At 43.9% G+C, this 26,073-nt stretch overlaps 1 protein-coding gene across 2 annotated transcripts in view; it reads right to left on the bottom strand.

The window, feature by feature from the left end:
• Positions 1-26,073, bottom strand: part of LOC117392634 (serine/threonine-protein kinase MRCK beta-like) — a 73,929-nt gene that overhangs the window by 39,204 nt on the left and 8,652 nt on the right. Inside the window, exons 6-17 of one of the 2 annotated variants that reach the window (XM_033990747.2) lie at positions 24,642-24,790; positions 24,316-24,409; positions 23,795-23,995; positions 21,953-22,072; positions 21,297-21,425; positions 20,797-21,004; positions 17,573-17,665; positions 17,343-17,473; positions 14,472-14,702; positions 14,088-14,186; positions 1,987-2,216; positions 1,213-1,318 (exon numbers count right to left, since the gene is read on the bottom strand). In XM_033990747.2, coding sequence (XP_033846638.1) covers positions 1,213-1,318; positions 1,987-2,216; positions 14,088-14,186; positions 14,472-14,702; positions 17,343-17,473; positions 17,573-17,665; positions 20,797-21,004; positions 21,297-21,425; positions 21,953-22,072; positions 23,795-23,995; positions 24,316-24,409; positions 24,642-24,790 — 1,791 coding nt within the window. The remainder of the gene's footprint in view (positions 1-1,212; positions 1,319-1,986; positions 2,217-14,087; positions 14,187-14,471; positions 14,703-17,342; positions 17,474-17,572; positions 17,666-20,796; positions 21,005-21,296; positions 21,426-21,952; positions 22,073-23,794; positions 23,996-24,315; positions 24,410-24,641; positions 24,791-26,073) is intronic. The other variant, XM_055232184.1, reaches the window with a different exon arrangement.

Raw genomic sequence — 26,073 nt, 5'->3', positions numbered from 1 at the left:
GCAGACAGGAGCAGACGGAGGCAGACACATGTAAACAGGAGCACACAGCAGCAAACAGAAGCAGACAGGAGCAGACAGGAGCAGACGGAGGCAGACACATGTAAACAGGAGCACACAGGAGCAAACAGAAGCAAACAGGAGCAGACGGAGGCACACAGATGCAGACAAGAGCAGACAGAGGAAGACCGAAGCAGACATAAGCAGACAGGAACAGACGGAGGCAGACAGATGGAGACAGGAGCATACAGCAGCAAACAGAAGCAGACAGAGGTAGACAGATGTACACAGGAACACACAGGAAGAAAAAGAAGCAGACAGAGAGAGAAAGGCAGATGGGGGCAGACAGGAGCAGACAGAAGCAGACAGGAGCAGAGAAGAGGAGACAGATGCAGACAGGGGCAGACAAAAGCAGACAGGAGCAGACAGAAGCAAATAGAAGCAGACAGAGGTAGACAGGAGCATACAGGGGAGGACAGGAACTGACAGGAACAGACAGAAGTAGACAGCAGCAGACAGGAGCAGACAGGAGCACACAGGGGCAGACAGGAGCAGACAAGAGCAGACAGGAGTAGACAAAAGCAGGCAGGAGCAGACAGAAGTAGACAGCAGCAGACAGGAACAGACAGGAGCAGACAGAAGCAGACAGAGGCAGACAGAGGCAGACAGAGGCAGACAGAGGCAGACAGAGGCAGACAGAGGCAGACAGGCAGACCGGGGCAGATCGGGGCAGACAGGGGCAGACAGGGGCAGACAGGAGCAAACGGAAGCATACAGAAGCAGACAGGAGCAGACAGAGGCAGACAGAAGTAGGCAGGAGCTGACAGAGGCAGACAGGAGTAGACAGATGCAGACAGGAGCAGACAGGAGCAGATAGAAGCAGACAGAAGCAGACAGGAGTGGACAGAAGCAGACAGGAGCGGATAGAAGCAGACAGGAGCGGATAGGAGCAGACAGAAACAGACAAGAGCAGACAACAGCAGACAGGAGCAGACAAAATCTGACAGAAGCAAACAGGAGCAGACAAGAGCAGACAGATGCAGGCAGGAGCAAATAGGAGCAGACAGGGACAGACAGAAGCAGACAGGAGTGGACAGGAGCAGACAGAAGCAGACAGGAGTGGACAGGAGCAGACAGATGCAGACAGGAGCAGACAAGAGCAGACAGGAGTAGACAGGAGCAGACAGGGGCGGAAGAGGGCAGACAGAAGCAGACCTTGTCGGATTCGGAGGTGAGTTTTCTGTTTTCTTCTGTTAGCAGACTCCTCTCTCTCTCGTGTTTGTCCTTCAGAGCCAACAGCGCCTCCTCCAGGTCACTTTGTCTAACCATAAAATGCATTTGGTTTAAATGCACAGTTTATGAACACAGTTCATCAAATGCTCGATTTAACCCTGCCAATCCTGAAAGCATGATATTTTTGTCTTATTACTTTACTCTTAAATCTTGTGTTAAATACTGTGTCTCAAACATTGAGGTGAACTTGTTTCTCAGTAGGAATGCTGCACATACTTATTTCAAGATGTCCTCACAGACACCTGTTACTTTTGTTCTGTGATAAGAGACCTCTGTAAGCATTCTTTTCAGTCACGCATTCTATCTTCTGGTAACAGTTAACCGTCTACCCATTTAGTATGGGCAGTAAATTTAGTTTAAGTTTTAGTTTGTCAGTGTGTGTCTGTGTGTGTGTCTGTGTATGGGTGTGTCTGCTTGTGTGTGTCTGTCTGTGTGTGTCTATGTGTCTCTGTGTGTTTCTATGTGTCTGTGGGTGTGTGTCCATGTGTCTTGGTGTATTTCTATGTGTCTCTGTGTGCCTGCATGTGTATGTGGGTGCGTCTGTGTGTCTGTCATGTGTGATCTAATTGTCTAGTTGTGATTTTTCAGACAAACGTTATGATTACAATAAGAGTTATATATTTATATTTTAATATTCTGTTCAAAGTTCACATTTTAAACTCGTCCAGGAGAACAGACAAAAGCATCAGCACAGACCTGTCCTGATTGGCCAGCTCCAGCCGCTCCCTCAGGCTACGCAGCTCCTGATTTGCCGACAGCTGTGCGCTCTCTGATTGGTGAAGCTGGGAGCGCAGTTCTTTGATCTCTACACAGTGGATGGAGTCTCGTCGCTGCAGCTCGTCCTGGTTGGCCAGACTGCGGTCGAGCTCTGCCTTAAGCCGCCGCAGCTCCGCTCCCTGAGCAGGCTTAAGCTCCGCCCCCTGAGTCTGATAAACACAGACATTGCAGTTATAGTACTTTTGGTGAGTAGTAGTATTACTAGTCGTAGCAGTTCATAGTACTTTGTAGCCGTTGCCGTGGCCTGATTTGGCCTCTTATATATAGTCATTTATATAGTGCCTTATGGTAAGCAGTATTAATAGTATACCGTATTTTTTCAAATTATAAGATGCACTTTTTTTGTAGTTTATTCGGGGGTGCAAATTCTTCAATTTCACATCTTCGTTATTGTCACACTGACAAACGCGTGAGGGCACTCTACGTTGTCTACCAGTATGGCAGCCACGTGGGAGCGGTGTGTCATCTACTTCCAGAACACCGAGGATGAAGGATTCAATGGGTTTAGTGATTTGGAGTGAGGTCGAGAGTAAACTTGTTAGCTTGTTTTTTTATGCTTTAGTTATCTGAATAACTGTTAACATCTTATGTTAACATACCAGACATGTATTCAGTTCACTGTCTATGCTTCATGTACGTGCTTATGTACATGCACACGTATGTGTCACGGTTGATTATACATTATACAGTTCACTTGTTTGACCACTAGATGGCGCTGGTGTGTTTGTAATACCTGTAAGAAAATGTACTTGACTCGTTTTCTTTTATACATTTCATATTTAATCTCCCCTTATTTATAAGACCATAAAGGTGATTTTTTCGTTTGGAACAACATTGTAAATGTTTAGTTTATCACAAGTCTAGTTTAAGGTTGTGAAATCTACATCCTGTTTTCTGGTTCAGCCTTTTATGCTAATGCGAAGTCTTACCCGATAGAGCACTATTTAAGAAACAATAGAAAAGTAAAATATAGGATTCCGGTAACGTCATCCTGCCAACTGGCAGCCTAGAGCAATAGCTCTCCCGCATTTTGTTTATTTCACCCCGTAAAAGTATCAGGATTTAACATAGTTTAGAATGCAGTCAAGGTAAAAACGGGGTGAACATGGGGAAAAGGGAGGCAAGGCCGAAAACTACGAACGAAGACCGGTTAAGTGAAGAAAATACCATGCTACCTCGGGAGTGTAACACCGAAACTAATACACATGCTAAAGATGACTTAAGTTCCACCAATTTGGCAATGGTGCTAGGAGAAATATGTGAGTTTTGTAAGGAATTCCAAGACTTCAAATCTGACTTGACCAGTGTGAACCAAAAAATAAATGAAGTGAAGACTCAAATTAACCATGTTGAGGACTGAGTCCAAAACGCGGAGCAAGTGCTGGCTAAAATGATAAAAAGTTATGAGTGAGCAAGAAAACAAACTGACTGACTAAGAGAGCCGGTCCCCAAGGGAGATTCTAAGAGTGTATAAAATCCCAGAAGGAGTGGAGGGTTCATCGATGGTGAGTTTTGTGGAAAAAGTACTACGGGGCAGTTTGGACATTCCCCAGTCCATCACCCTTGACATTGAAAGAACCCATTGGGCGGGAGCCCCCAATCCAAATAGGAACGGCGAAGATAAGCCACGCTCAATAATAATAAGATTTGCCCGCTTCACAACCAAAGAGGAAGTTTTACGCAAAGCATGGAACAAAAAGACGATACTTCTGGGAGGGATGGAGAATATACTTTAACCAGGATTATCCTCCAAGTATCCTGCAGAATCGCAGAGAATATGCTGAAGCCAAACGAGCACTTAAGGAACAAAACATCCGATTTCAAACCCCCTTACCCCGCTAAACTGAGGGTATTTTATCAAGGAGGGACAGTGCTTTATCACAGTAGTCCCCAACCACCGGTACCGGACCATTACGCATTTGCTACCAGGCCGCACAAAAACAGTACATAATTTGTCAGCGACCGCATCTTCTCCAACTGTCGTAACGCTCGGCATAAGGGACCAAAGATACAGAACTCGGGGAAAGTTTAATAGTGTTTATTTACAAAGTGCAAGGAGTGAACGTGGGTCAATCAGTGAGTCGGTAGCAGGGCGTGGGCAGTGGTCCAGGGTCAGAGCGTGAGGAGTAGAGTCTGAGAAGGGACGGACTGTACCGATGAGAAGAGCTGGGTCGGAGGCGGAAGAGCTGAGCGGGTCCAGGGAGCGGGATCTGGTGAGAGACGTTTCCAGTTTAGCAAGATCAAAAAACGTAAAAACATGAACTGAGCCAAGCGAGGAATACCACAGAGATACGTTGACAATCTGGCGCTGGGTGTCAGGTCCTGGCTCCTCTTATTCGGACCCCCCCTCCTCCCCCACTGCCCTCACAGTTGTGGAGCAGGACGTGACTAAGCTTTTCAGGAAGCAGAATCCCCGTAAGGCAGTGGGCCCAGACGGTGTCTCCTCTTCCACCCTTAGATACTGTGCTGAGGAACTGGCTCCTGTCTTCACGGATATTTTTAACACCTCCCTGGAGTTATGTCATGTCCCAGCCTGCTTCAAGCTGTCCACCATGGTGCCCGTCCCCAAGAAGCCCAGGATCACTGGACTTAATGACTACAGACCTGTGGCGCTGATGTCTGTAGTCATGAAGTCATTTGAGCGCGTGGTCCTGCACCACCTCAAGTCCCTCACCTCCCCCCCTCCTGGACCCTCTGCAGTTTGCCTACAGAGCCAATTGGTCTGTGAACGACGCCATTAACCTGGCCCTTCACTTCATCCTCCAGCATCTGGACTCCCTGGGAACCTACACCAGGATCCTGTTTGTGGACTTCAGCTCTGCGTTCAACACCATCCTCCCTGCTCAGCTCCAGGACAAGCTTGCTCAGCTCAACATGCCTGACTCCACCTGCAGGTGGATCACTGACTTCCTGACAGACAGGAGACTATCAGCACAGGATCTCCACAGGGCTGTGTACTTTCTCCCCTGCTCTTCTCCCTGTACACCAACTGCTGCACCTCCAGCCACGACTCCGTCAAACTGGTTAAGTTTGTGGATGACACCACCCTCATCGGACTCATCTCGGACAGCGATGAGTCTGCCTACAGGAGGGAGGTGGACCGGCTGGTGTCCTGGTGCAGCAGCAACAACCTGGAGCTCAACGCCCAGAAGACAGTGGAGATGATTGTGGACTTCAGGAAAGTCACAGCCCCCCTGCCTCCCCTCACCCTGACGGACTCCCCCATCACCACTGTGGACTCTTTCCGCTTCCTGGGCACCTGCATCACCCAGGATCTCAAGTGGGAGCCGACCATCAGCTCCCTCATCAAGAAAGCCCAGCAGAGGATGTTCCACCTGCGGCAGCTGAGGAAACTCAAGCTGCCAGTCCAGATGATGGTACAGTTTTACACTTCCATCATTGAGTCCATTCTCACCTCCTCCATCACTGTGTGGTTCGCTGGGGCCACTGCCAGGGACAGACAGAGACTGCTCTAGACTCAGACACATGAGGGGGATATGACAACAAACAAGGCAGGACAGACCAAACCCCCCCACACCTGGAAGGTAAATTGAGTGACACAGTCCGGGACAATATCTGAAGGGATACCATGCAGCTGGAACACATGATTTGTAATCTGGTCGTCTGTTTCCTTGGCGGTTGGGAGCTTTGGCAGGGCGATGAAGTGGGCTGCCTTGGAGAAGCGGTTGACGATGGTGAGGATGACCATATTGCATTGGGACGGCGGGAGGCCTGTGACGAAGTCCACCGCCACATGGGACCAAGGCCGCTTTGGAACCGGGAGCAGATGCAGTAGGCCAGACGGCGGTGAATGGGAGGCCTTACCCCTGGCACACACCTGGCACGTGGAGACGAAAGCCCTGGTGTCCCTGTCGACCGTAGGCCACCAGAAATGACGCCACAAAAGCTAGAGGGTGCGATTGGATCCTGGATGACAGGTGAACCGAGAGCTATGGATCCACTCCAGTACCTTCGAGCGGACAGCATCTGGAATGAAAAGAGTACCAAGTGGGCCATTACCTGGATCAGGGTCAGTACTTTGGGCCTCCTTGACCAGGTCTTCGATCGCCCAGTGGATGGCTGCAACAACACGGTTTGGTGGGATGATGGGTTCTGGGTCAGTGATGGACTCCCCCTGAGCAAACTGACGAGACAGGGCGTCTGGCTTGACGTCACGGGTAGGTGAGCGTGAAGTTAAATCGGCTAAAGAATAAGGACCAACGGGCTTGACAGGAATCGAGACGTTTGGCAGCTTGAATGTAGGAAAGATTTTTGTGGTCAGTCCATACCAAAAAAGGTCGCTTTGCCCCCTCCAACCAGTGCCGCCACTCCTCCAATGCGAGCTTAACCGCCAGTAGCTCGCGATCCCCCACATCCTGCTGGAGACGAGAGAAGAAAGCGCAGGGAAACAAACATTGTGGGGTTCAAACCTCTGGGAGAAGACAGCCCCCACTCCGGTGTTCGAGGCATCTACCTCAACGATGAACTGGCGAGAGGGGTCGGGCGGAGGTGAAGAGGCCCTTCAATTTGTCGAAGGCGGACCGGGCTTCGGGGGTCCAAGAGAACTGTCTGGAGGGAGAAGTAAGTTTGGTAAAAGGAGAAACCAGACGGCTAAAGTCCCGGATGAACCGTCTATAAGAGTTGGCAGAACCAATAAACCTCTGAAGTTGTTTACGCTTATTTGGTACCAGCCAATCAGTCACAGCTTTAATCTTCTCTGGATCAGCTCTCACCTGTCCATGCCCCATGATGAATCCCAGAAAACTGACCCCCTTAGTGTGGAACTAGCACTTTTCGGCCTTGACGTACAGTTTATTCTCCACAAGACGTTGGAGGACCTGGCGTATATGATACTGGTGTTCCTGCCTGGACTACGAGAAAATCAGGATATCGTCAAGATAAACAAAGACAAAATGGTTCAGAAAATCTCAAAGGACGTCATTGATGAGGGCCTGGAAGACTGCGGGGGCATTGGTTAGTCCAAAAGGCATGACCAGGTACTCGAAGTGTCCCAATGGTGTCTTGAAGGCAGTCATCCACTCGTCCCCCTCCCCTATGAGCACCAGGTGGTACGTGTTCCGCAGATCAAGTTTTTTAAAATGGTGGCTCCGTGAAGTGGTGTGAAGGCGGAGTCAATGAGAGGTAGAGGGTATTTATTTTTTATGGTGATGTTGTTGAGGCCCCTATAGTCTATGCAGGGACATAGAGTCTTATCCTCTTTAGCCATGAAGAAAAACCCTGCGCCCACTGGAGAGGATGATGGATGGATAATGCCTGCTGCTGTTGAATCTCGGATGTACTACTCCATAGCTTCTTGTTCTGGCTTGGAAAGATTATAAAGGTGGCTGGAAGGCAAGGGTGCCCCGGGCTGGTGGGGAGGGAGCGAGAGCACCTGACTCTTGCTAAAAATGTCCTTAAGATTGTGGTATTCCTCCGGTATGGAGGAAAGAGCCGGGATGTCTGGGGAAGGATTAGGGATGGAGTGGGCGCCCCCTGCCGGAGACAGGGCTGATTGTAAGAAGTGGGCGTGACAAGAGGAACTCCACTCCAAGACCTCTCCCCGGGCCCAGTCCAAGACGGGGTTGTGAGCCACAAGCCATGGGTAGCCCAAGACAAGCGGAGCGGAAGGGGTTGTAAGGTATTTTTTAACAATGTAACACTACATCAGATGCCTGTAGCCCTATTCACCAAGGACTGTGTGACCCCCACCCTGAGAGGGTCATAAAGCAATCTGCGAGCACTGTGGCCAAGAAGATAACACCTATGATCAGGGCCACTTCCTATCTGTAGCCCTGTTCACCAAGGACTGTGTGGCCCCCACCCTGAGAGGGTCATAAAACAATGAGATTGTTTGATTTAAAAACACACATTGTTTGATTATGCCAAAAGGTTTTTGACGTGTGACCACATGCTGACGAGAAGAGGTCCCGCCTCACGCGCACACACCCAGGCACTGGAAGACCATATAAAAGCTGTAAACACAAACATCTCAGGACTCGCGCACACACACACCCAGGCACTGGAAGACCATATAAAAGGTGTAAACACAAAATCTCAGGACTCTCTCTCTTCCTATCTTTCCTGAGAGTCCAGTGCTTCATTGCTCACTTTACCTGTGAGGAACTCATTAAACCCTTCTGACTTATACTTCAGTCTCTTAGTCCTCTTTGATGCTTGCACCAGAAACGAACATTTCTTACAGGGTGGAGATGACATGGAAACGACGAGACTCGTGATGATTGCTGGACAAAACTAGGCTGATAGGTTCCGTAATGTGTGTCACGGTAGCTAACAGTCGCCCATTAAGGGGGTTCAAGTGGCTCCAGCCTGATTCCCGACTGCTCGGCCACCTGCTGGTCAATAAAATCCTCCTCAGCTCCGAAGTCTATGAGGGCTCGGACAGGGAAGGTTGCGGAATGAAAGCACAGTGTAGCTTCAAGCTGAAATTTATTGTTTCTCTCTGGGATAAGCTGTTTACCCACCAGTACTCCCAGTCAAATGTGTATCCTGCCTCCCCTCACCCTGACGGACTCCCCCATCACCACTGTTGACTCTTTCCACTTCCTGGGCACCTGCATCACCCAGGATCTCAAGTGGGAGCTGACCATCAGCTCCCTCATCAAGAAAGCCCAGCACAGGATGTTCTACATGCGGCAGCTGAGGAAACGCAAGCTGCCAGTCCAGATGTTGGATTCCACACTGTCCTTTAAAAAACATGTTAAAATGATATCTCAAAGACTTAATTTTAACATCTCTAATTTTAATCAAATAAGAAGAGCTCTGACTGATGAAGCTGCTATGATGTTTCTGCACTGTATGATCTTTTCCCATGTAAGCTATTGCATAACAAGCTGGTCTCTTACAGGTGTGACAATCCTAAAACCAATAGAAGCTTTATATAAAAAAGCTTTGAAAATTCTAGACAAAAAACCTTTCACTTACCATCATTGTAATATCCTTTCAAAATATAACTTGTTGAACTTTGAAAACTTTATTAAATTTAAAAATGCCTGTCTAATATACAAGTGCTTACATGGGCTGGCACCACCGCCTCTAAAAGAACACATTAAATACAAAACTGCATCACGAACAACCAGAGCCACAAGCAGGGGTGACTGTGAGGTTCCTGTGAGAAGAACTACTTTTGGTCAAAATGTTCTGTCATTTAAAGGTTGTGTACAGTGGAACAGTCTTCCCACTTTTGTAAGGGAGGCACCCACTTTTACTACATTTAAAAGGTATTTAAAGGAGTGGCTTAGATCAACACAAACATGTGAACACAATTCATAGTTACTCAGTTTTAGCTTTACATAAAATACTCGACTTATAGGACTTGTACAATACACCTTGCACTTTAGGTTATGTGCAATACACTTTGCACTTTAGAACTTGTGCAATACACCTAGCACTTTAGAACTCGTGCAATACACTTAGCACTTTAGAACTCGTGCAATACACTTAGCACTTTAGAACTCGTGCAATACACTTAGCACTTTAGAACTCGTGCAATACACTTAGCACTTTAGAACTCGTGCAATACACTTAGCACTTTAGAACTTGTGCAATACACTTAGCACTTTAGAACTCGTGCAATACACTTTGCACTTTAGAACTCGTGCAATAAACACAGCACTTTAGGACTTGTGCAATACACACAGCACTTTAAAAGTTGTAGTAACCCTCCTGAGTTTATGTTTTTGACTTGGCTTCTGTCCTTTTTCTGTATTTGACTGTATTTTGTGTATGTGGTATTTTATGTTAAATGTGACCATCAACCTGTCCAGGGACAACAGATGGAAACTAGCCTGTGGCTAAAATCTGGCATATTTACATATGTATCTTATGGTCATTAATATGCACTGTCCCTTTTCTAAATAAATAAAATAAAATAAAAAATGATGGTGAAGTTTTACACTTCCATCATTGAGTCCATCCTCACCTCCTCCATCACTGTGTGGTTCGCTGGGGCCACTGCCAGGGACAGACAGAGACTGCAGTGCATTGTGCACTCTGCTGAAAAGGTGATTGGCTGCAGCCTTCCATGTCTACAGGACCTGTACATCTCCAGGACTCTGGGGCGAGCAGGCCGTATAGCAGCTGACACTTCTCACCTTGGACATGGACTATTTGAGCCACTTCCCTCTGGCAGGAGGCTACGGTCCATTGGGACCAGAACCTCTCGTCATAAGAACAGTTTCTTCCCCTCTGCTGTTTGTCTCATGAACACTTTATAATATTTGCACTAAACTGGACACTTTATAATACCAGTCACTTTAATAAGTCATGTTTGCACTGTTGTTCTGATGCTGCTGTTTTATATATTTTCTACCTTTAAGTATTTGATTTGATTTTTTAAGCATATCTTTTTTTAACTTCGTGCATGCCCTGATTTGTATTTATTCAGTGTGTTTTATGTTGCACTTTATCACCGAAGTTCCTAGTTTGTGAACTGTGTTCACGGACAATGCCAATAAAAGGATTCTGATTCTGATTATGTGTAATCATTAGCATTAGCTAATGCCAATCTGCGCCCCCCCGACCACCACCAATCATACAGGCATACACCACTTGGGCGAAGTGTCTTGCCTAAGGACACAATGACAGAACTAAGGACACAATGACAGAGCTAAGGACACAATGACAGAAGTTGGTCCGAGTGGGACTCGAACCAACCCGAAGGTTGGAGGACCAAAGCTCTAAAAACTGAGCAACTGTTGCAGAATGACTGTCACACAGTCATAATCATGTACAGTGTGTTTTTAGTTTCCAGTGTGTGTTTGTTTACATTTTGAAGTGCGTGTGTTTGTTTAAAAAAAAAAGCTGAACTTTGAAAAATCATTTGAAATGAAAGATAAAGAGGGGAGGTTTGTATTAGTATGGGGTAGTATAGATGGGAATCCGGTCACATTCATGAATGTTTATGCACCGCATGGGAGTGACTTGAGTTTCTTTTAAAAAATTATTAATGTTATAGTAACAGAAACTCGAGGGTTTCTAATATGTGGTGGGGACCTAAACATCCGTCTACGACCAGAACTTGATAGCTCTAATAGAAAGGTAACTTTATCAAACACCTTATATAAGAAGAGTCTCCTCTCTTTTTGAAGAGGTTGGTCTGATTGATTTTTCCCCACGAGGCATGACTACTCCACATTCTCTTTATACCAGAATTAATTATTTTATAACTTTTGGAAAAGATAAAAGATAAAATTCAAACTTGTGAGATGGAAACAATAGATGTGAGTGATCATGCACCTTTGTATCTATTGGTCAATTTAAATTTGAGTCCCAAAGCCACTACTTGGAAATTAAACTCATATCTGTTTAAAGATATCAACTTTAAGAAAGAAAAATTAAGAAGGAAATAAAGGATTTTTTCGATATAAATGATAATGGAGAAGTCTAACCTCCAATACTCTGAGACACACTAAAAGCTGTCATAAGAGGTAAAATTATAGCTCTAACTCTTATAAGAAAAAAAATAATAATAAGATGGAGGACCAACAAATTAAAAAAACTGGAAAATAAACATAAACAGACCCCTTTACCAAACAATTAGAAGGAATTAAAAAATGTTAGAACTAAAATAAATAGTTTGACCACACAGGAGATTAAAAAGAAACTAATGTTTCTGAAACAGAAATATTATGAAAGTGGATCAAAATCAATGAAAATACTAGCATGGAAATTAAAAAAGAAAATTGCTGATAACACAATAACTAGAATCAAACACCCCAAAACTACAAAAATTGTCACAAAATTCAGGAAAATTCATGAAGCATTTGAAGTATATTACAAAACATTATATTCTAAAGTCCCTGGAGGAAATAAAACAGATACTGATGACTTACTGAACTCATTGGATCTACTAATTTTGAATGAAGAGCAAAATGGAAAAATGACAACAATGGAAAAATGACAACAGCTATAGAGGTGGAACTTAAGAATGCCATTAGCCGACTCAAATCTAATAAGTCGCCGGGCTCAGATGACTATACAGCTGAATGGTACAAGGAATTGAAAAATTAGTTGATCCCTATAATACTCCCCACACTCAATTGGGTATTAAAAAAGCACAAACACCCCCAAGTTGGAAGGAGGCTATAATTAATGCCTTACCTAAAGAAGGTAAAGATAAAACAGAATGTGCATCATACAGGCCAATATCAGTTCTTAATATCAACTACAGACTGTCCACCTCTATAATGACCAGATGAATGGAGGAATTTTTACCCATGCTGATACATAACGACCAAACTGGATTTATAAGAGACCGCCAGACGCATGATAACATACGCAGAACTCTAACTCTACATATGTCTGATAGTTTTACACTGCAAAGAGGACATAGACATGGATGTACTTGGTCTCCACTTCTGTTCGCATTATATTTAGAACCTCTGGCCCAGACCATAAGACAGGACCAACATATCAAGGGTATAACTATCAAAGGGAAGGAGCATAAACTAGCTTGTTATGCTGATGACATTTTAATTTATTTAGGACAACCTACAAACTTCCTACCTAAACTGGTGCAAGTGTGTGAACAATATGCTAAACTATCCAAATATAAAATTAACATGAATAAAACTAATTTTTCCTCAATTATAACCCACCAGTGGAAATACTTACTAAATATCCAATGATGTGGCAGGCTGAACCCTTAAAATACCTGGGTAATAACATACCAAAGGACCAAACTAAATTATTTGAAAGCAACTACTGTATGTCCCTTTACATTAAAAAAAATTGAAGATATGAAACGATGGAATTTGATCCCCTATTTTACTCTATAAAATAGGGGATCAATGAATGTTCTGCCAAGAATGTTTTATTTGTTTCAGACCCTTCCTATACATATTGATAAAAATACATTTAATGAATTGGACAAAATGATATCACGATATGTATGGGAAGGACAGAGACCTAAAGTCAGCTTCAAAACTTTACAATTGGCTAAAGATAAAGGAGGATGTGGTTTGCCACCCCTAAGGAATTATTGCAGGGCAGCACAGATGAAGCCTGTCATTAACTGATGTGGTGTATCATACCCAATGCCCAATGGAAAAGTATTGAGGAGAAAACCTTCTCTGTCCCAATACAATCGACCTTGGCAGACCCACATATACAAACATATATAGATCGGGTGGGTAATCCATGGGTTGGGTACACTCTCTCTGTGTGGAAAAATGTAGTGAAAAAGTACAAATTGGATACAGACATCACAGTTTTGAAGTGGTATGTTAATGATGCTGATTTTTTACCAAATAGATTAGATTCACAATTCAAAATGTGGTCTACCAGGGGACTACCAGTACTAAGCAAGTTGATTAAAGATGGCAAATTGGTTAGTTTTGAAATACTGAGACAAAAATATAATTTGGAAAAGTAAGATTTTTACCGATACTTGCAAATATGGCATTACATAGACTCAAAGATTCATATGGTGTCAGAGGCAAACAGGGATCTGTTAAGAGTACTTAAAAATGCATATGATGGTAATAATAAGAAGAAACTTATTTCATTTCTATATAAATTTATGACCAATCATAAGTCCAACTCAATTGGGAAGGTTAAGGCACTATGGGAGAGAGAAGTAGGAATAAGCCTATCAGAGTTAGAAAAATCCATGCTAGTATCACAGTAGTACTTTGTAGTAGTACTCTGTAGTACTGTAGTATTTGTGCCTTGGTGCTGTGTATCTCTGGGCTCTTATAGTTGTACTCAGGGTTATTAGTCGTACTGTTCACAGTAGTAATACTCTGTACTCTTTGAACCTTTGCACTGTGGAGCTCAGAGCTGTATTAGTACTTTGTAGTATTAGTACTTAGTAGCATTAATGCTTTATGGTGTTCGTAGTACCTTGGTGCTGTAGTATTAATAGTAGTACTAGTGCTCGTATTACTCCGTAGTGCCATGGTACTTTAGTATTAGTAGTAGTACTTTGTAGTACTTCACAGTATTTTGTAGTACTTTATAGTACTTCATAGTACTTTATAGTACTTTGTAAGTACTTGTACCTTGGTGCTCTGCAGTTCTCGTCCGAATGCTTCGCTGTTCTCTCGGAGCTTCTTTTCTTTCTGAGCCTCAGAGCGTGCCTCGTCCAACAGTGCCTCCAGCTGCAACACAACAGAAATGCATCAACAAAAAATAGTCCTGGTTTAGTCCTGGTCTAGTCTTGGTTTAGTCCTGACCCAGTGCTTATCTAGTCCTAGTTTAGTCCTGGTTCATTCCTGGTTTAGTCCTGACCCAGTCTTGGTCTAGTCCTGACCCAGTCTTGGTTTAGTCCTGCTTTAGTCCTGGTTTAGTCATAGGTTTAGTCCTAGTTCAGTCCTTGTCTAGACCTTGTCTAGCCCTGGTTTAGTCTTGGTTTAGTCCTGGTCTACTCCATGTCTAGTCCTGACCTCTCTGATGCGTGCCTGGAGGCAGCGGCTCTCCTCGGCTCCTCTCTGCAGACTCTGGACCTGTTCCTGTTGGTCCCTGATGGTCCGGTTCAGTCTCTTCTCGTTGGTCCGAAGTTGGTCCAAGGTCTCGGACAGATCTGAGAGCTCGGACACAGCCTGTTTACGCAGTTTATGAGCTTCTCTCAATTCCTTATTCTGAGCACGGAGACGATCCAACGCCTCCTGCAACTGCTATGGAGCAAAGGAAAGGGTCAGAGGAGCAGAGAAGTGAAGAAGAGGAAAGTAGAAGAGGGTCAGAGAAGAGGAGGGGAGAAGAGGGTCAGAGGAACAGAGGAGAGAAGAAAAGGGTCAGAGGAGAGGAGCAGAGAAGAACAGGGAAGAGGGTCAGGGGAACAGAGGAGAGGAGCAGAGGAGGAGAGCAGAGCAGGGAGCAGGGGAGGAGAGGAAGATAAACATCTGTGTCTTACTATATTGGCCTATGTTTGATTATATTTGATCAAAGTGTTTAGATAAGCAATTTGTGACAGGGTCAAAGTCACAGAAAAGAATGAGATAAATGACATTGTGTGGACTGAGGAGGCTCATAGATGAGCCGACACCTTGTTTACTGGACACTACATTAATGAAGACTGGAGAGTCAAGTGTTGATCACTGCACAAGCTTCACCATAGTGATGGAGCTGCATCATTTTGGCATAGATCCAGAGTAATATTTGTAAGTGACGGGGGATACCATAGCCCTTGTCATGAATATCAATCTTAAACCCACATCTGACCTCAAAGAGACACTCCAGAATCTGACCTGAAAGAAGACACTCCAGCACCTGACCTCAAAGAAGACACTTCAGCATTTGACCTCAAAAAGGCTACTCCGGCATCTGACCTCAAAAAAGACACTCTAGCATACATACAAGACGTGAGGGATGTAATGATGATAAATGCGAAAACATTCTGACATATCTCAAAAAAGCTCCCAGCAAGTGCATGTTGAGTTCCAGGAGTCCAGGTGAAATAGAGCTCCATCAGATGCTGGAGTCCAGTTGAAATAGCGCTCTGCAGGTTTGAGAGCTGAAGTCCAGGTGAAATAGCACTCCGCAGGTTGGGAGCAAGAGTCCAAGTGAATCCTGGCAATGTGGCTGCAATTCTGTTTTTGCTCAGAGTTAGCGCTAAGTAAATGTTGATCTGTACCAAAATAAATGTTTCAGTTCAGTATAAGGCCTAAAATTTACACTTGTGTTTAAATGTTTAAAACAGCCTTGATTAATTTACCTACAGATTTAGGCTATTTAATGTGCAGTGTTCTGTTTTAAGAGAACACTGCAGCTGGTTCATGTTTTGAGACAACACTGCAGCTGGTTCATGTTTTGAGACAACACTGCAGCTGGTTCTGTTTTGAGACAACACTGCAGCTGGTTCATGTTTTGAGACAACACTGCAGCTGGTTCATGTTTTGAGACAACACTGCAGCTGGTTCATGTTTTGAGACAACACTGCAGCTGGTTCTGTTTTGAAAGAACTCTGCAGCTGTTTCTGTTCTGGGAGAACTATGTATTTAGTTGTTTATTTATTTACTTGTTTTGTTTACTGAATTATTTTGGTGTTGGCTGTGCAGAATAAGACCCTAAGTAGATACATGAATTTGTTGGCCCTAATAGACTATTGTTTTTAATAAGGCCTTTTATTCAGTTGTTTTAAGAGAACACTGCAGCTAGTTCTGTTGTGAAATAACATGCCGGCTGGTTCAGTTTTGAAATAGCATGGTAGCTGGTTCTGTTCAGAGAAGTATTTATTTAGTTGTTTATTTAGTCTTTTTGTTGCTTATTTATTTAATTGTTTTGGTGTTGGTAGCTACATGGATTTGCTGGTCTTGATAGAGTATTGTTTTTAATAAGGCCATTTATTCTTTTGTTTTAAGAGAACACTGCAGCTACTTCTGTTTTAAAATAACATGGCAGCTGGTTCTATTTTAAGAGAACATTGCAGCTGGTTTTGTTTTAAGAGAACACTGCAGCTGGTTCATGTTTTGAGAGAACACAGCAGCTGGTCACATATTTTGAGAACACTGCAGCTGGTTCATGTTTTGAGAGAACACTGCAGCTGAATCTGTTTGGCGAGAACACTACAGCTGGTTCATTTTTTGAGAGAACACTGCAGCTGGTTCATGTTTTGAGAGAACACAGCAGCTGGTCACATATTTTGAGAACACTGCAGCTGGTTCATGTTTTGAGAGAACACTGCAGCTGGTTCATGTTTTGAGAGAACACTGCAGCTGAATCTGTTTGGCGAGAACACTACAGCTGGTTCATTTTTTGAGAGAACACTGCAGCTGGTTCATGTTTTGAGAGAACACTGCAGCTGGTTCATTTTTTGAGAGAACACTGCAGCTGGTTCATGTTTTGAGAGAACACTGCAGCTGGTTCATTTTTTGAGAGAACACTGCAGCTGGTTCATGTTTTGAGAGAACACTGCAGCTGGTTCATGTTTTGAGAGAACACTACAGCTGGTTCTGGTTTGAAAGAACACTGCAGCTGGTTCTGGTTTGAAAGAACACTGCAGCTGGTTCATTTTTTGAGAGAACACTGCAGCTGGTTCATGTTTTGAGAGAACACTACAGCTGGTTCTGGTTTGAAAGAACACTGCAGCTGGTTCATTTTTTGAGAGAACACTGCAGCTGGTTCATGTTTTGAGAGAACACTACAGCTGGTTCTGGTTTGAAAGAACACTGCAGCTGGCAGGTCATTACATAATCAGAAATGTGGGACCAGAGGAAGGAAAAAAAGCCTGACCTGCACATGACTATTTTACGTGCCCTCCTGTCATTTGCCTGTGGTTTACCTGTCATTCACTTGCCGTTCACCTGTATTGTCCATACCTTGTGCGTGTCTTCTTTTTCCTGCTTCAGACTCTTCACCTGTCGCTCAAGGGCTCGTAGCTTGGCAGTGGAGCTTTCATCCTGACGCAGAGAGACCACCTCCTCCAGCTGCTTCTCCAGCCTATCAGAGTCTGCAACAGGTTTAAACGGACCAATCAGAGTAGATTAAGGGTTTAAACCAATCAGAGAGAGAAGGGGTTTAAATGGACCAATCAGAGCGTGGGTCTGACCTGAGAGTTTCTTCTTGAGGCGTTCAATTTCTTCGTTGAGTTTTTTTATCTCTCGAGACAAAGTTCCAGCTTGAGTCTGAGATTGAGAAAATTCTGCAACATAAAAACAAACAAACAAACATGAAACAGAAATAATAAAACATGAGACAGAAACAAACATGAAACAGAAACAAACATGAAACAGAAACAAACATGAGACAGAAATAAACAAACATGGAACAGAAACAAACATGAAACAGAAACAAACATGAGACAGAAATAAACAAACATGGAACAGAAACAAACATTAAACAGAAACAAACATGAGACAGAAACAAAAAACATGAGACAGAAACAAACACACATGAGACAGAAACAAACAAACATGAGACAGGAACAAATAAGCATGAAACAGAAAGAAACATGAAACAGAACCAAACACGAGACAGGAACAAAAAAGAATTAAAACTGCGACCACTGCATATCAACATTAGCTTGACTTGTGATTCAATATTTGCAGTCTCACACAAGAGGTAAATGTTTAAGGCCCATTGTAACTTTGTAGGGTGTGCTGGAGAGCCATTTTTAAAGATAGAATTTTAATCCAAACATCATTTTGTCCATCTCAACAAAATGCTTGAACGCTACATTGAGTTTGTCTTGAATCCGATGACGTTTGCAAAAATTACAGGAATTTCAAAATAATCCGCTTTGTTGAGAGCTCATCATGACCCCCCTCTGAGACTTACAGTATTCAAATTCTTTAAACCTTTTGATCTCAGATATGTCCTGATGTTGCTGCTTCAGTTTGGAGTCCCCTAGAAACCCTAGGACAAGTTTGTTAAAGTACGAGGTCTAGATTTTGGCCATCTACATATTTTGATTCAAAATGGCCACCTTCAGTTGGGAGATAGGGTGTGATCCCCATAGAATTTTTTGCTCAAGGTGAAAAAAAAGAATAAGTGTACCAAATTGGATTATGACTTTGCAGGGGGTGCTGGAGAGCGTTACATTACTGAACCTGAAGTTTGCAAAAGTTACAGAATTACCGTAAATTTCGGACTATACCTCAATATAAGCCACACCAGCTAAATTTGAAAAGAAAATCAATTTTGTACATATATAAGCCGCACCTGAATATAAGCCGCAGGTTTTCATATTGTAACATGAGATATTTACACAGAAAGACGGTGCACCGACAAGCTTTTTTAAAAACTGTGCCTGAAAATTGGCACCAACACGACAACAACACGGGATGAACACATCTGCAGGTTTAGAAAATAAAGCTGCACCAACACGGAAAATCTGCTTTTATTTCCTCTGAAAACTTTTGTTGTCTTTTTACATTGACCAAGTTGGATTCATTGATGCCGAGCTTACGTGCAGTAGCTCTATTTCAGGGGTCGGCAACCCGCGGCTCCGGAGCCGTATGTGCCTCTTTCAGCCTCATACTGCGGTTCTGCGTGGCTTGGGAAAATAAATTTTAAGTATTTAATTGAAGTGTATTTTATTTGTGTTAGCTCTTTTTTATTGTAGTTTAAATTGGAAGATCTTAAATAAAATTATATTTTCTTATTTTTCGTTGCTCAAAATAAGCGTCACACTCGCGGAACAATGTTCAAAACAAACACCGCTCACGTCTCACGTCTCACGTCTCACAGACACAGACACAGCTCACAGTCCTGCGTAAAGAGCCCTGATTTTCAGACGCTGTGCGCACAGGGGTCAGGAGCAACTTTGGCCCGTCCCTAATGACACACTAATAAGCTCGTCCGTAGATGTATCATGAAAATCCTGCTGGAAATCGCCACAGAAATCTATTTGATGTAGTAGCAAGTATATTATCTGCTCTTGTCTCCGCGATGACGTATCACGTATAACACATCAGACACGTCGCCCAAAAGTAGAGCCACAAGCGAGTCAAAACAAAAGTCTTTGGAGAGCTTTTAACAAAGGGGAAAAGGACAACTGAGGAGCCAGAAGAGGAGACTACGACCTCCAAGAAAAAGAAAGATCAATTTAACAGACAATGCCTACTTAAAATCTGGATTTGTCGCTACAGGTGACTCTCACGCGCAGTCCGCTCTGTGTAATATGCGGGAAAAGCAAATGAGGCAATGAAACCTTCAAAACTGCTTTGGCACATGGAGAATAAGCACCTGGGATTAAACGATACGCTTTTAGAGTTTTTTTGTTGTTGTTTTTTTTTAAAGAAACTGCGGAGCAGAGTAGACATAATCACATAATCAGCGCAGAGCTCCCACTGATGCAGCGGTTTGGTGAGTTGTATTTTTTTATGCACTTAAGTTATTTTCGCCATATTTATCTGCCACGTGTAGAAGGCCAACCCCTGCTCTATTTCCTTCTTTATCTTAAAAACGGCATCATATCCATTTCATGATGTGCAAAATGATCGTTCAAAATCAAAACTTGTGAATTCTTCAGAGCAGAATCTTTCCCCACATCTGTCTCACTTTTACGTTTACAGCTAGAGAGCGCCCCCCCGGTGGCCGTTATCCAGTAAAATTCTATAAATAAGCTGCACTGTTGTATAGGCCGCAGGGTTCAAAGCGTGGGGAAAAAGTCGCTTTTTTTCAAAATGGCCGCTTCATTAAGAGCTCATTATGACCATACCCTGACACTTATGTAAATTCTTTTAACAAGTTTTCACTCCCCATGTCCTGATGCTGCCTCAGTTTGGAGTCTGCCGGATAAAAATCCTAAATTTAAGTTTGGTTTAAGTTTGTTAAATTATGAGTGCTAGATTTTGTATAATTGGATGCAAAATGGCCACCTTCACATCAATGTTAGGGTGTGGTCCCCATAGACTTTCTTACTCAGAGTCACATGAAGGGTGTGGTACGAACTTTCATTAGTCTCCGACAAGTATGAGACAAAAACAAACATGAGACAGAAACAAATAAATATGAAACAGAAATAAATATGAAACAGAAGCAACGCTGTATCCATGTGTATATTGTGAAGGCTCAGTGATGGTCATCTGGACAATGATCTTGCGATTGAGACGTTTCTGCTCCGCTTCATAAGACACCATCATTTGGTTTGCAAGGGGAGTGAAGGAAGCCATTTTTGTGAAAAAGAACAATCCCTCTTTGAATAGAAAGAGTGGATTGAGATTTAATCTACAGCTGTTCACAGAAGCAGAAGAGCACAATATGGAAATATGCCAAAACTATCAAATGTGAATGTCAACACATCTTTGTTTGAGTGTCTCAGATTCTGACCTGAGAGTTTCTGGTGCAGCTCCTGCTTCTCTCGCTCCAGTTTTTTTATCTTTTGCTCGAGCTCCACCCCCTGGGACATGCCCTCACCCGTCGCACCTGTCACATCTGCAGGGCTCAGGCCACGTCCGCTCGGACAGGTGTAGGTGAAGCCCACGAATGGAAGCTGCTGACCCGAGAAACTGCTGAGAGTCACCGGAGCCAACACCTCCTGAAGAGAGACACTTTAGAAACAAGGTCTAGACCAAGACTAAACATTTACTAAAGAAGGACTAAACCGGGCCTAAACCGGGCCTAAACCAGGCCTAAACCAGGTCTAGTCCTATTCCCAGCTTGTCCTCATGTCGTCTCCAGTCTAGTCCCAGACTCGTCCAAGTATCATCCAAGTCTCGTCCAAGTCGCATCCAGGTCTAGTCCTGATCCAGTCCTGGTCTAGTCCCAATCCAGTGGAGTTCTAGTGCAGGTCTAATCCTGGTCCAGTCCAGGTCCAGTTCATGTCTTACGGGGTTCTTGAGCGTCTCATCATCTACGTCGAAATTGGATGTGTCCGTGGGGGAGGAGACTTCTGGGATGTACGGAGCCGCCATGATCCGGATTCGGTCCCAGTCGATACCAGAGAAAAACGTGTGCTCCTTAATGAGATGGGTTAGACTAGACTACAAACATACTTAATATTGTTATTTTAAAGATTTTACTGAACATTCTTTTCCCAGCTTGGTTTAAGTTTTGAGGTTTAACATGTTAGTTCCTGGTTAGAAATCTTGACATCACACTAGATAATTCCATAACTGTTACCTAGCAACCATGTGGCACACTGGCCCCAAACTACTCTAATGTCACAGGGATTATTATCTGACAAATAAAAATATAAGGAAACACCTTTATTTTGTTGGAATCGTGTTTAATGTCTCAGAAAAATGTATTTCTCATGTAAATTGCGTCAAACTTTTAAAGAGAATTCTCCCAGTGTGATGTCATCAGTGTGACATCATTAGTGTGCTATCATCAATGTGGGACTCTTAAATAGAACTCTCTACTTTCTGTCATTTTCAACATATTTTTCATCTTTTCACAAACACCTTCTTGATTTGTGTAAAATTATGATGTATATTTACATCAGGTTTAATCTCCAGATGAAGTAAAAATGTGTCATACTCACTTTGAAGTCCTGGATTCCCCCGAGTCCCAGTCTGGACTCTCGAGGACAGAGCAGACGCTGGATTAGGTCCCGAGCTGAGTCTGAGACATCGGAGACGTGAGCGGGGAAGACCAGGCGGTCCTGAAGAGAACAGAAAGAACATTAGAACGTTAAATTATCCCTATCCCCCTCCCCACGGGCACCCCTCTCAAGGAGTTGGGTTTCAGAACCCATGCTGTGTGTGGAGGTGGGGCCGAATATATCTAGCCAGTAACGCTCAACCACCCGCACAAGCTCAACAAACACTAATCATGTTTTTACTGTTAGAAGAAAGGAAGCCCACAGAGTACTTCATAAAGCTACAAGGAGGAAACTACCACATTTTGCAACATATGGAGAGATCTAAGTGCACTGTCCCCTGCCCAGAGTCACTGAGAAGGAGGTGGTTCTGCAGAAGACCTGTGGGTCATCTATGGTTCCATTAAGGCCCATGCTGTGTGCTGCTGTCCCTCATGTGCCCTAATAGTGTAGTGTGTGCGTAAAGTTTAGGTTTAACTTCTAATTTCTTGTAGGAGTTAAAAAATATTTCATTTAATATAGAGTAAAGGTAGTTTCTCTTAATCTTAGCTGAAGAACACCTAAATAGTTTTATCATTGAGGAAGTGTACTATGGTAATGTTCCAGTTACAGAAAATAGATTTATACTTCACATTTGAAGTATGTGACAAGAAGCAGAATGTTTTAAAGACCAAAATACAATTTGTCCATGACAACCACTAGATAATTTGTGTTTTAATTATGTTTATGTCTATACTGAATTCATTGCGAGATGTGACAGTTATTTGCCTCTAATAAATGATTGACTCATATTATTCCAGAAGTTCCTTCCTCCTTCCTGATTGTATAATAAACCACCTTAACTCAAAGAGAGATGTTTCTTTATAAATTTACCTAATGCACCTTTACCATTTATGTATTCCCTTGTCAATATCAAAATCCTACTTCAAATAATTTAGTTGAAACTTTAAGGTCATTTGGGATATTTTATTACAAGAATGTTGTCAAATTAGTTATATTTATAGAAGTTACACTAGTTTTAATTTTTGTGTATTTAGTCATAAGATTTGGATGAGATTTATTATAATATCTCGGGCTCATGGTCCGACTATTTGAACACTAAAGCTTAACCATTTTAATCACCTTTGTGGTCCACAGAGGCTACACGGAGGAGCAGCCTTCGTTGGCTGGGTTCTTCGAAGGATGCAGCCGCTGAAATGGGCTTGAGTGTTGAGGAATGTTAAAGAACACAGCTTTAAACACCTGTCCTATTCTCCCACTTTTGTTATTGAGACTGTTTAAGCCCAGACCCAGATCAGAACCAGACCAGGGTCCAGAGAGACTGGCCCTGCTCGAGATTTAGACCGAACTGGGCCAAGAGCCACGGGACCAGAGACCCAGAAACAAGACCCAAAAAAGAGACCAGGAGGTTTAACCAGAATCTCAACTCGACTACAGGATGTCTGAACAGAGGAGGTCAAGTAGGTCTACAGGAGGATCTGACCCTGTTTAAAGCAGGTTTTGATACTGAAAAATTATCTGGATCAGATATTGAATTCCAAATATCGTTTGAGTCGATATTCTGGTTGGATGTATCATGTAATTACTTTTTACTATCGTATTTGGGCAGAAAGTCTCAGAATGTTTGAACTTCCATTTTAACAAAACTACAAAACAAAATTAAACTTCTGTCGATTCTGTAAAAATACACAATACATCTGGATCAGTTTGGTCTTTTATTTTTGTTTAAAAGAAATAAAGAGTCAAGGTTTGGTGGTACCGGGTCAGGGTCGGGTCTGGTGGTACCTGATGGTTCATGATTTTGCCGTAGGTCTCGAGCAGTGACTCGGCATAAAATGGCGTCTCTCCATAGAGCATCTCGTACACGCACACACCCAGAGACCACCAGTCGCACTCGGGCCCATAGCGTCCCCGGCCCGCCTCCATTGCCTGAAGGATCTCAGGAGAAATATAGTCTGGAGTCCCCACTGCCACCGAGGACTGGACCTGAGGACAGATGGGACTGAGCTAGAGACCGGGACTAGACCAGGACTAGACCAGGACTGAGCCAGAGACCAGGACTAGACCAGGACTGAGCCAGAGACCAGGACTAGGCCAGAACTGAGCCAGAGACCAGGACTAGGCCAGGACTGACCCAGAGACCAGGACTAGGCCAGGACTGAGCCAGAGACCAGGACTAGACCGTGACTAGACCTGGACTAGACCTGGACTGATTCAGAGACCAGAACTAAACCAGGACTAGACCGGGACTAGACCAGGAACCAGGACTAAACCAAGACCACACAGGACTAAACTAGGGTTCTCACCGTTCCGTCCTCCAGCATTCTCAGACAGGATCCAAAATCTGCCAATCGGATGTGTCCGTTCACGTCCAGCAGGACGTTGTCCGGTTTTATGTCTCTGAAAACATTTACATTTTATTATAACACACCCAGCGGCGGGGGCGGGGTTAGGGAGTTAGAGGGGGTGGAGCGGTCTCACCTGTGTGCGTAGCCCTGCTGGTCGATGGGGTCAGGGGGCAGGGTTAGGGATTTAGAGAGGGGTGGAGTTGTCTCACCTGTGCACGTAGCCCTGCTGGTGGATGTGGTCAGGGGGCAGGGTTAGGGAGTTGGAGGAGGTGGAGCTGTCTCACCTGTGCACATAGCCCTGCTGGTGGATGGAGTGAATGGCCAGGACCATCTCAGCTACATAGAACTTTGCCATTTCCTCTGGAAGACGATCCTCAAACTTAGACAGAAGAGTCAGAAGATCTCCTCCAACGTAGTAGTCCATCACCAAGTACTGAAGAGAGAGGAGAGGAGGTTAGAGAGGAGGAGGAGAAGAGAACGAAAGGAGGTTAGAGAAGAGGAGAGAAAGAGGAGAAGAGAGTCAGAAGATCTGTTCCAATGTAGTAGTCCATCACCTGATCCTGAAAGAAGAGGAGAGAAGGAGGAGAAGAGGAGGAGAGGAGCAGAGAAGAGGAGGAGAGTCAGAAAATATTCTCCAAAGTAGTAGTCCATCAACAGGTACTGAAGAGAGAGACGAGATTAGAAAGGAGGAGGAGAGGAGGAGTGGAGAGGAGAGAGTCAGAAGATCTCCTCCAATGTAAAAGTCCATCATCAGGTACTGAAGAAAAAGAGAGGTGGTTGGAGAGGAGGAGAAAAGGAAAAAGAAGGAGAGAGAGGAGGAGAGGAGAAGGAGGAGAGAGAAGGTTAGAGAAGAGGAGAGAAGAGTGAAGATTAGAGAGGAGGAGAAGAGTGGAGGAGGAGAAAGAGAGGAAAAGAGGAAAAGAGAGGAGGAAAGGAGAGGAGGAGGAGAGAGGAGGTTAGACAGGAGGAGGGGAGAAGAGATGAGGAGAGAGGGGAAGGAGAAGAGAGTCAGAAGATCTCCTCCGAAAGTAGTAGTTCATCACCAAGTACTGAAGAGAGGGAGAGGTTAGAGAGGAGGAAGATAGGAGGAGAAGAGCAGAGGAGAGAGTCAGAAGATCTCCTCTGAAGGTAGTAGTCCATCACCATATACTGAAGAGAGAATAAGGAGGTTAGAGAGGAGAAGGAGGACTTCCGGGATGGCGAGGGAGCAATTGGCAGCATAATTTCTTAGCTCCCCGACGGCCCACTATTTCCCCGGTAAAAGTATCATAATTAGAAATAAAAGTTGTCAGGGGGCAATAAAAGGAAGACTAGAGCAAATCTGCAGGACATTGCAAACGAAGAGGACTCTTTATCCGCGAAGGCTGCCGCGGCTAACAAGCTAACAGCAAACGTGACCATGGATGCTATTCAAGCTAACATTATAGCAGAGCTGAGAAACGTCCAAAATGATATAAAGAAGGAACTTAACGACAGACTTGACATGGTAAAGACTGAAATGGCTGGCTTTAGAGAAGAAATTGGAAAACGTGTGGACAGTTTTAATGCGGACTTAAAACATGTCACACAGAGAGTCGGCGAGGCCGAGCAGAGAGTAGCCGACATGGAGGAGTTCAATGTTGACGTCAAAGACGCTCTGAAGCACTCTCTACAGCTACAACTGGAACTCCAAAGACAACTATCAGACCTAGAAGCCCGCTCCCGCAGAAATAATAT

The sequence above is a fragment of the Periophthalmus magnuspinnatus genome, chromosome 24 (genome assembly GCF_009829125.3).
Source record: "Periophthalmus magnuspinnatus isolate fPerMag1 chromosome 24, fPerMag1.2.pri, whole genome shotgun sequence".
NCBI lineage: Eukaryota > Metazoa > Chordata > Actinopteri > Gobiiformes > Gobiidae > Periophthalmus > Periophthalmus magnuspinnatus.
Note: the sequence above shows the minus strand (reverse complement) of the source record. Positions and strands in the feature narration are given on the sequence as shown.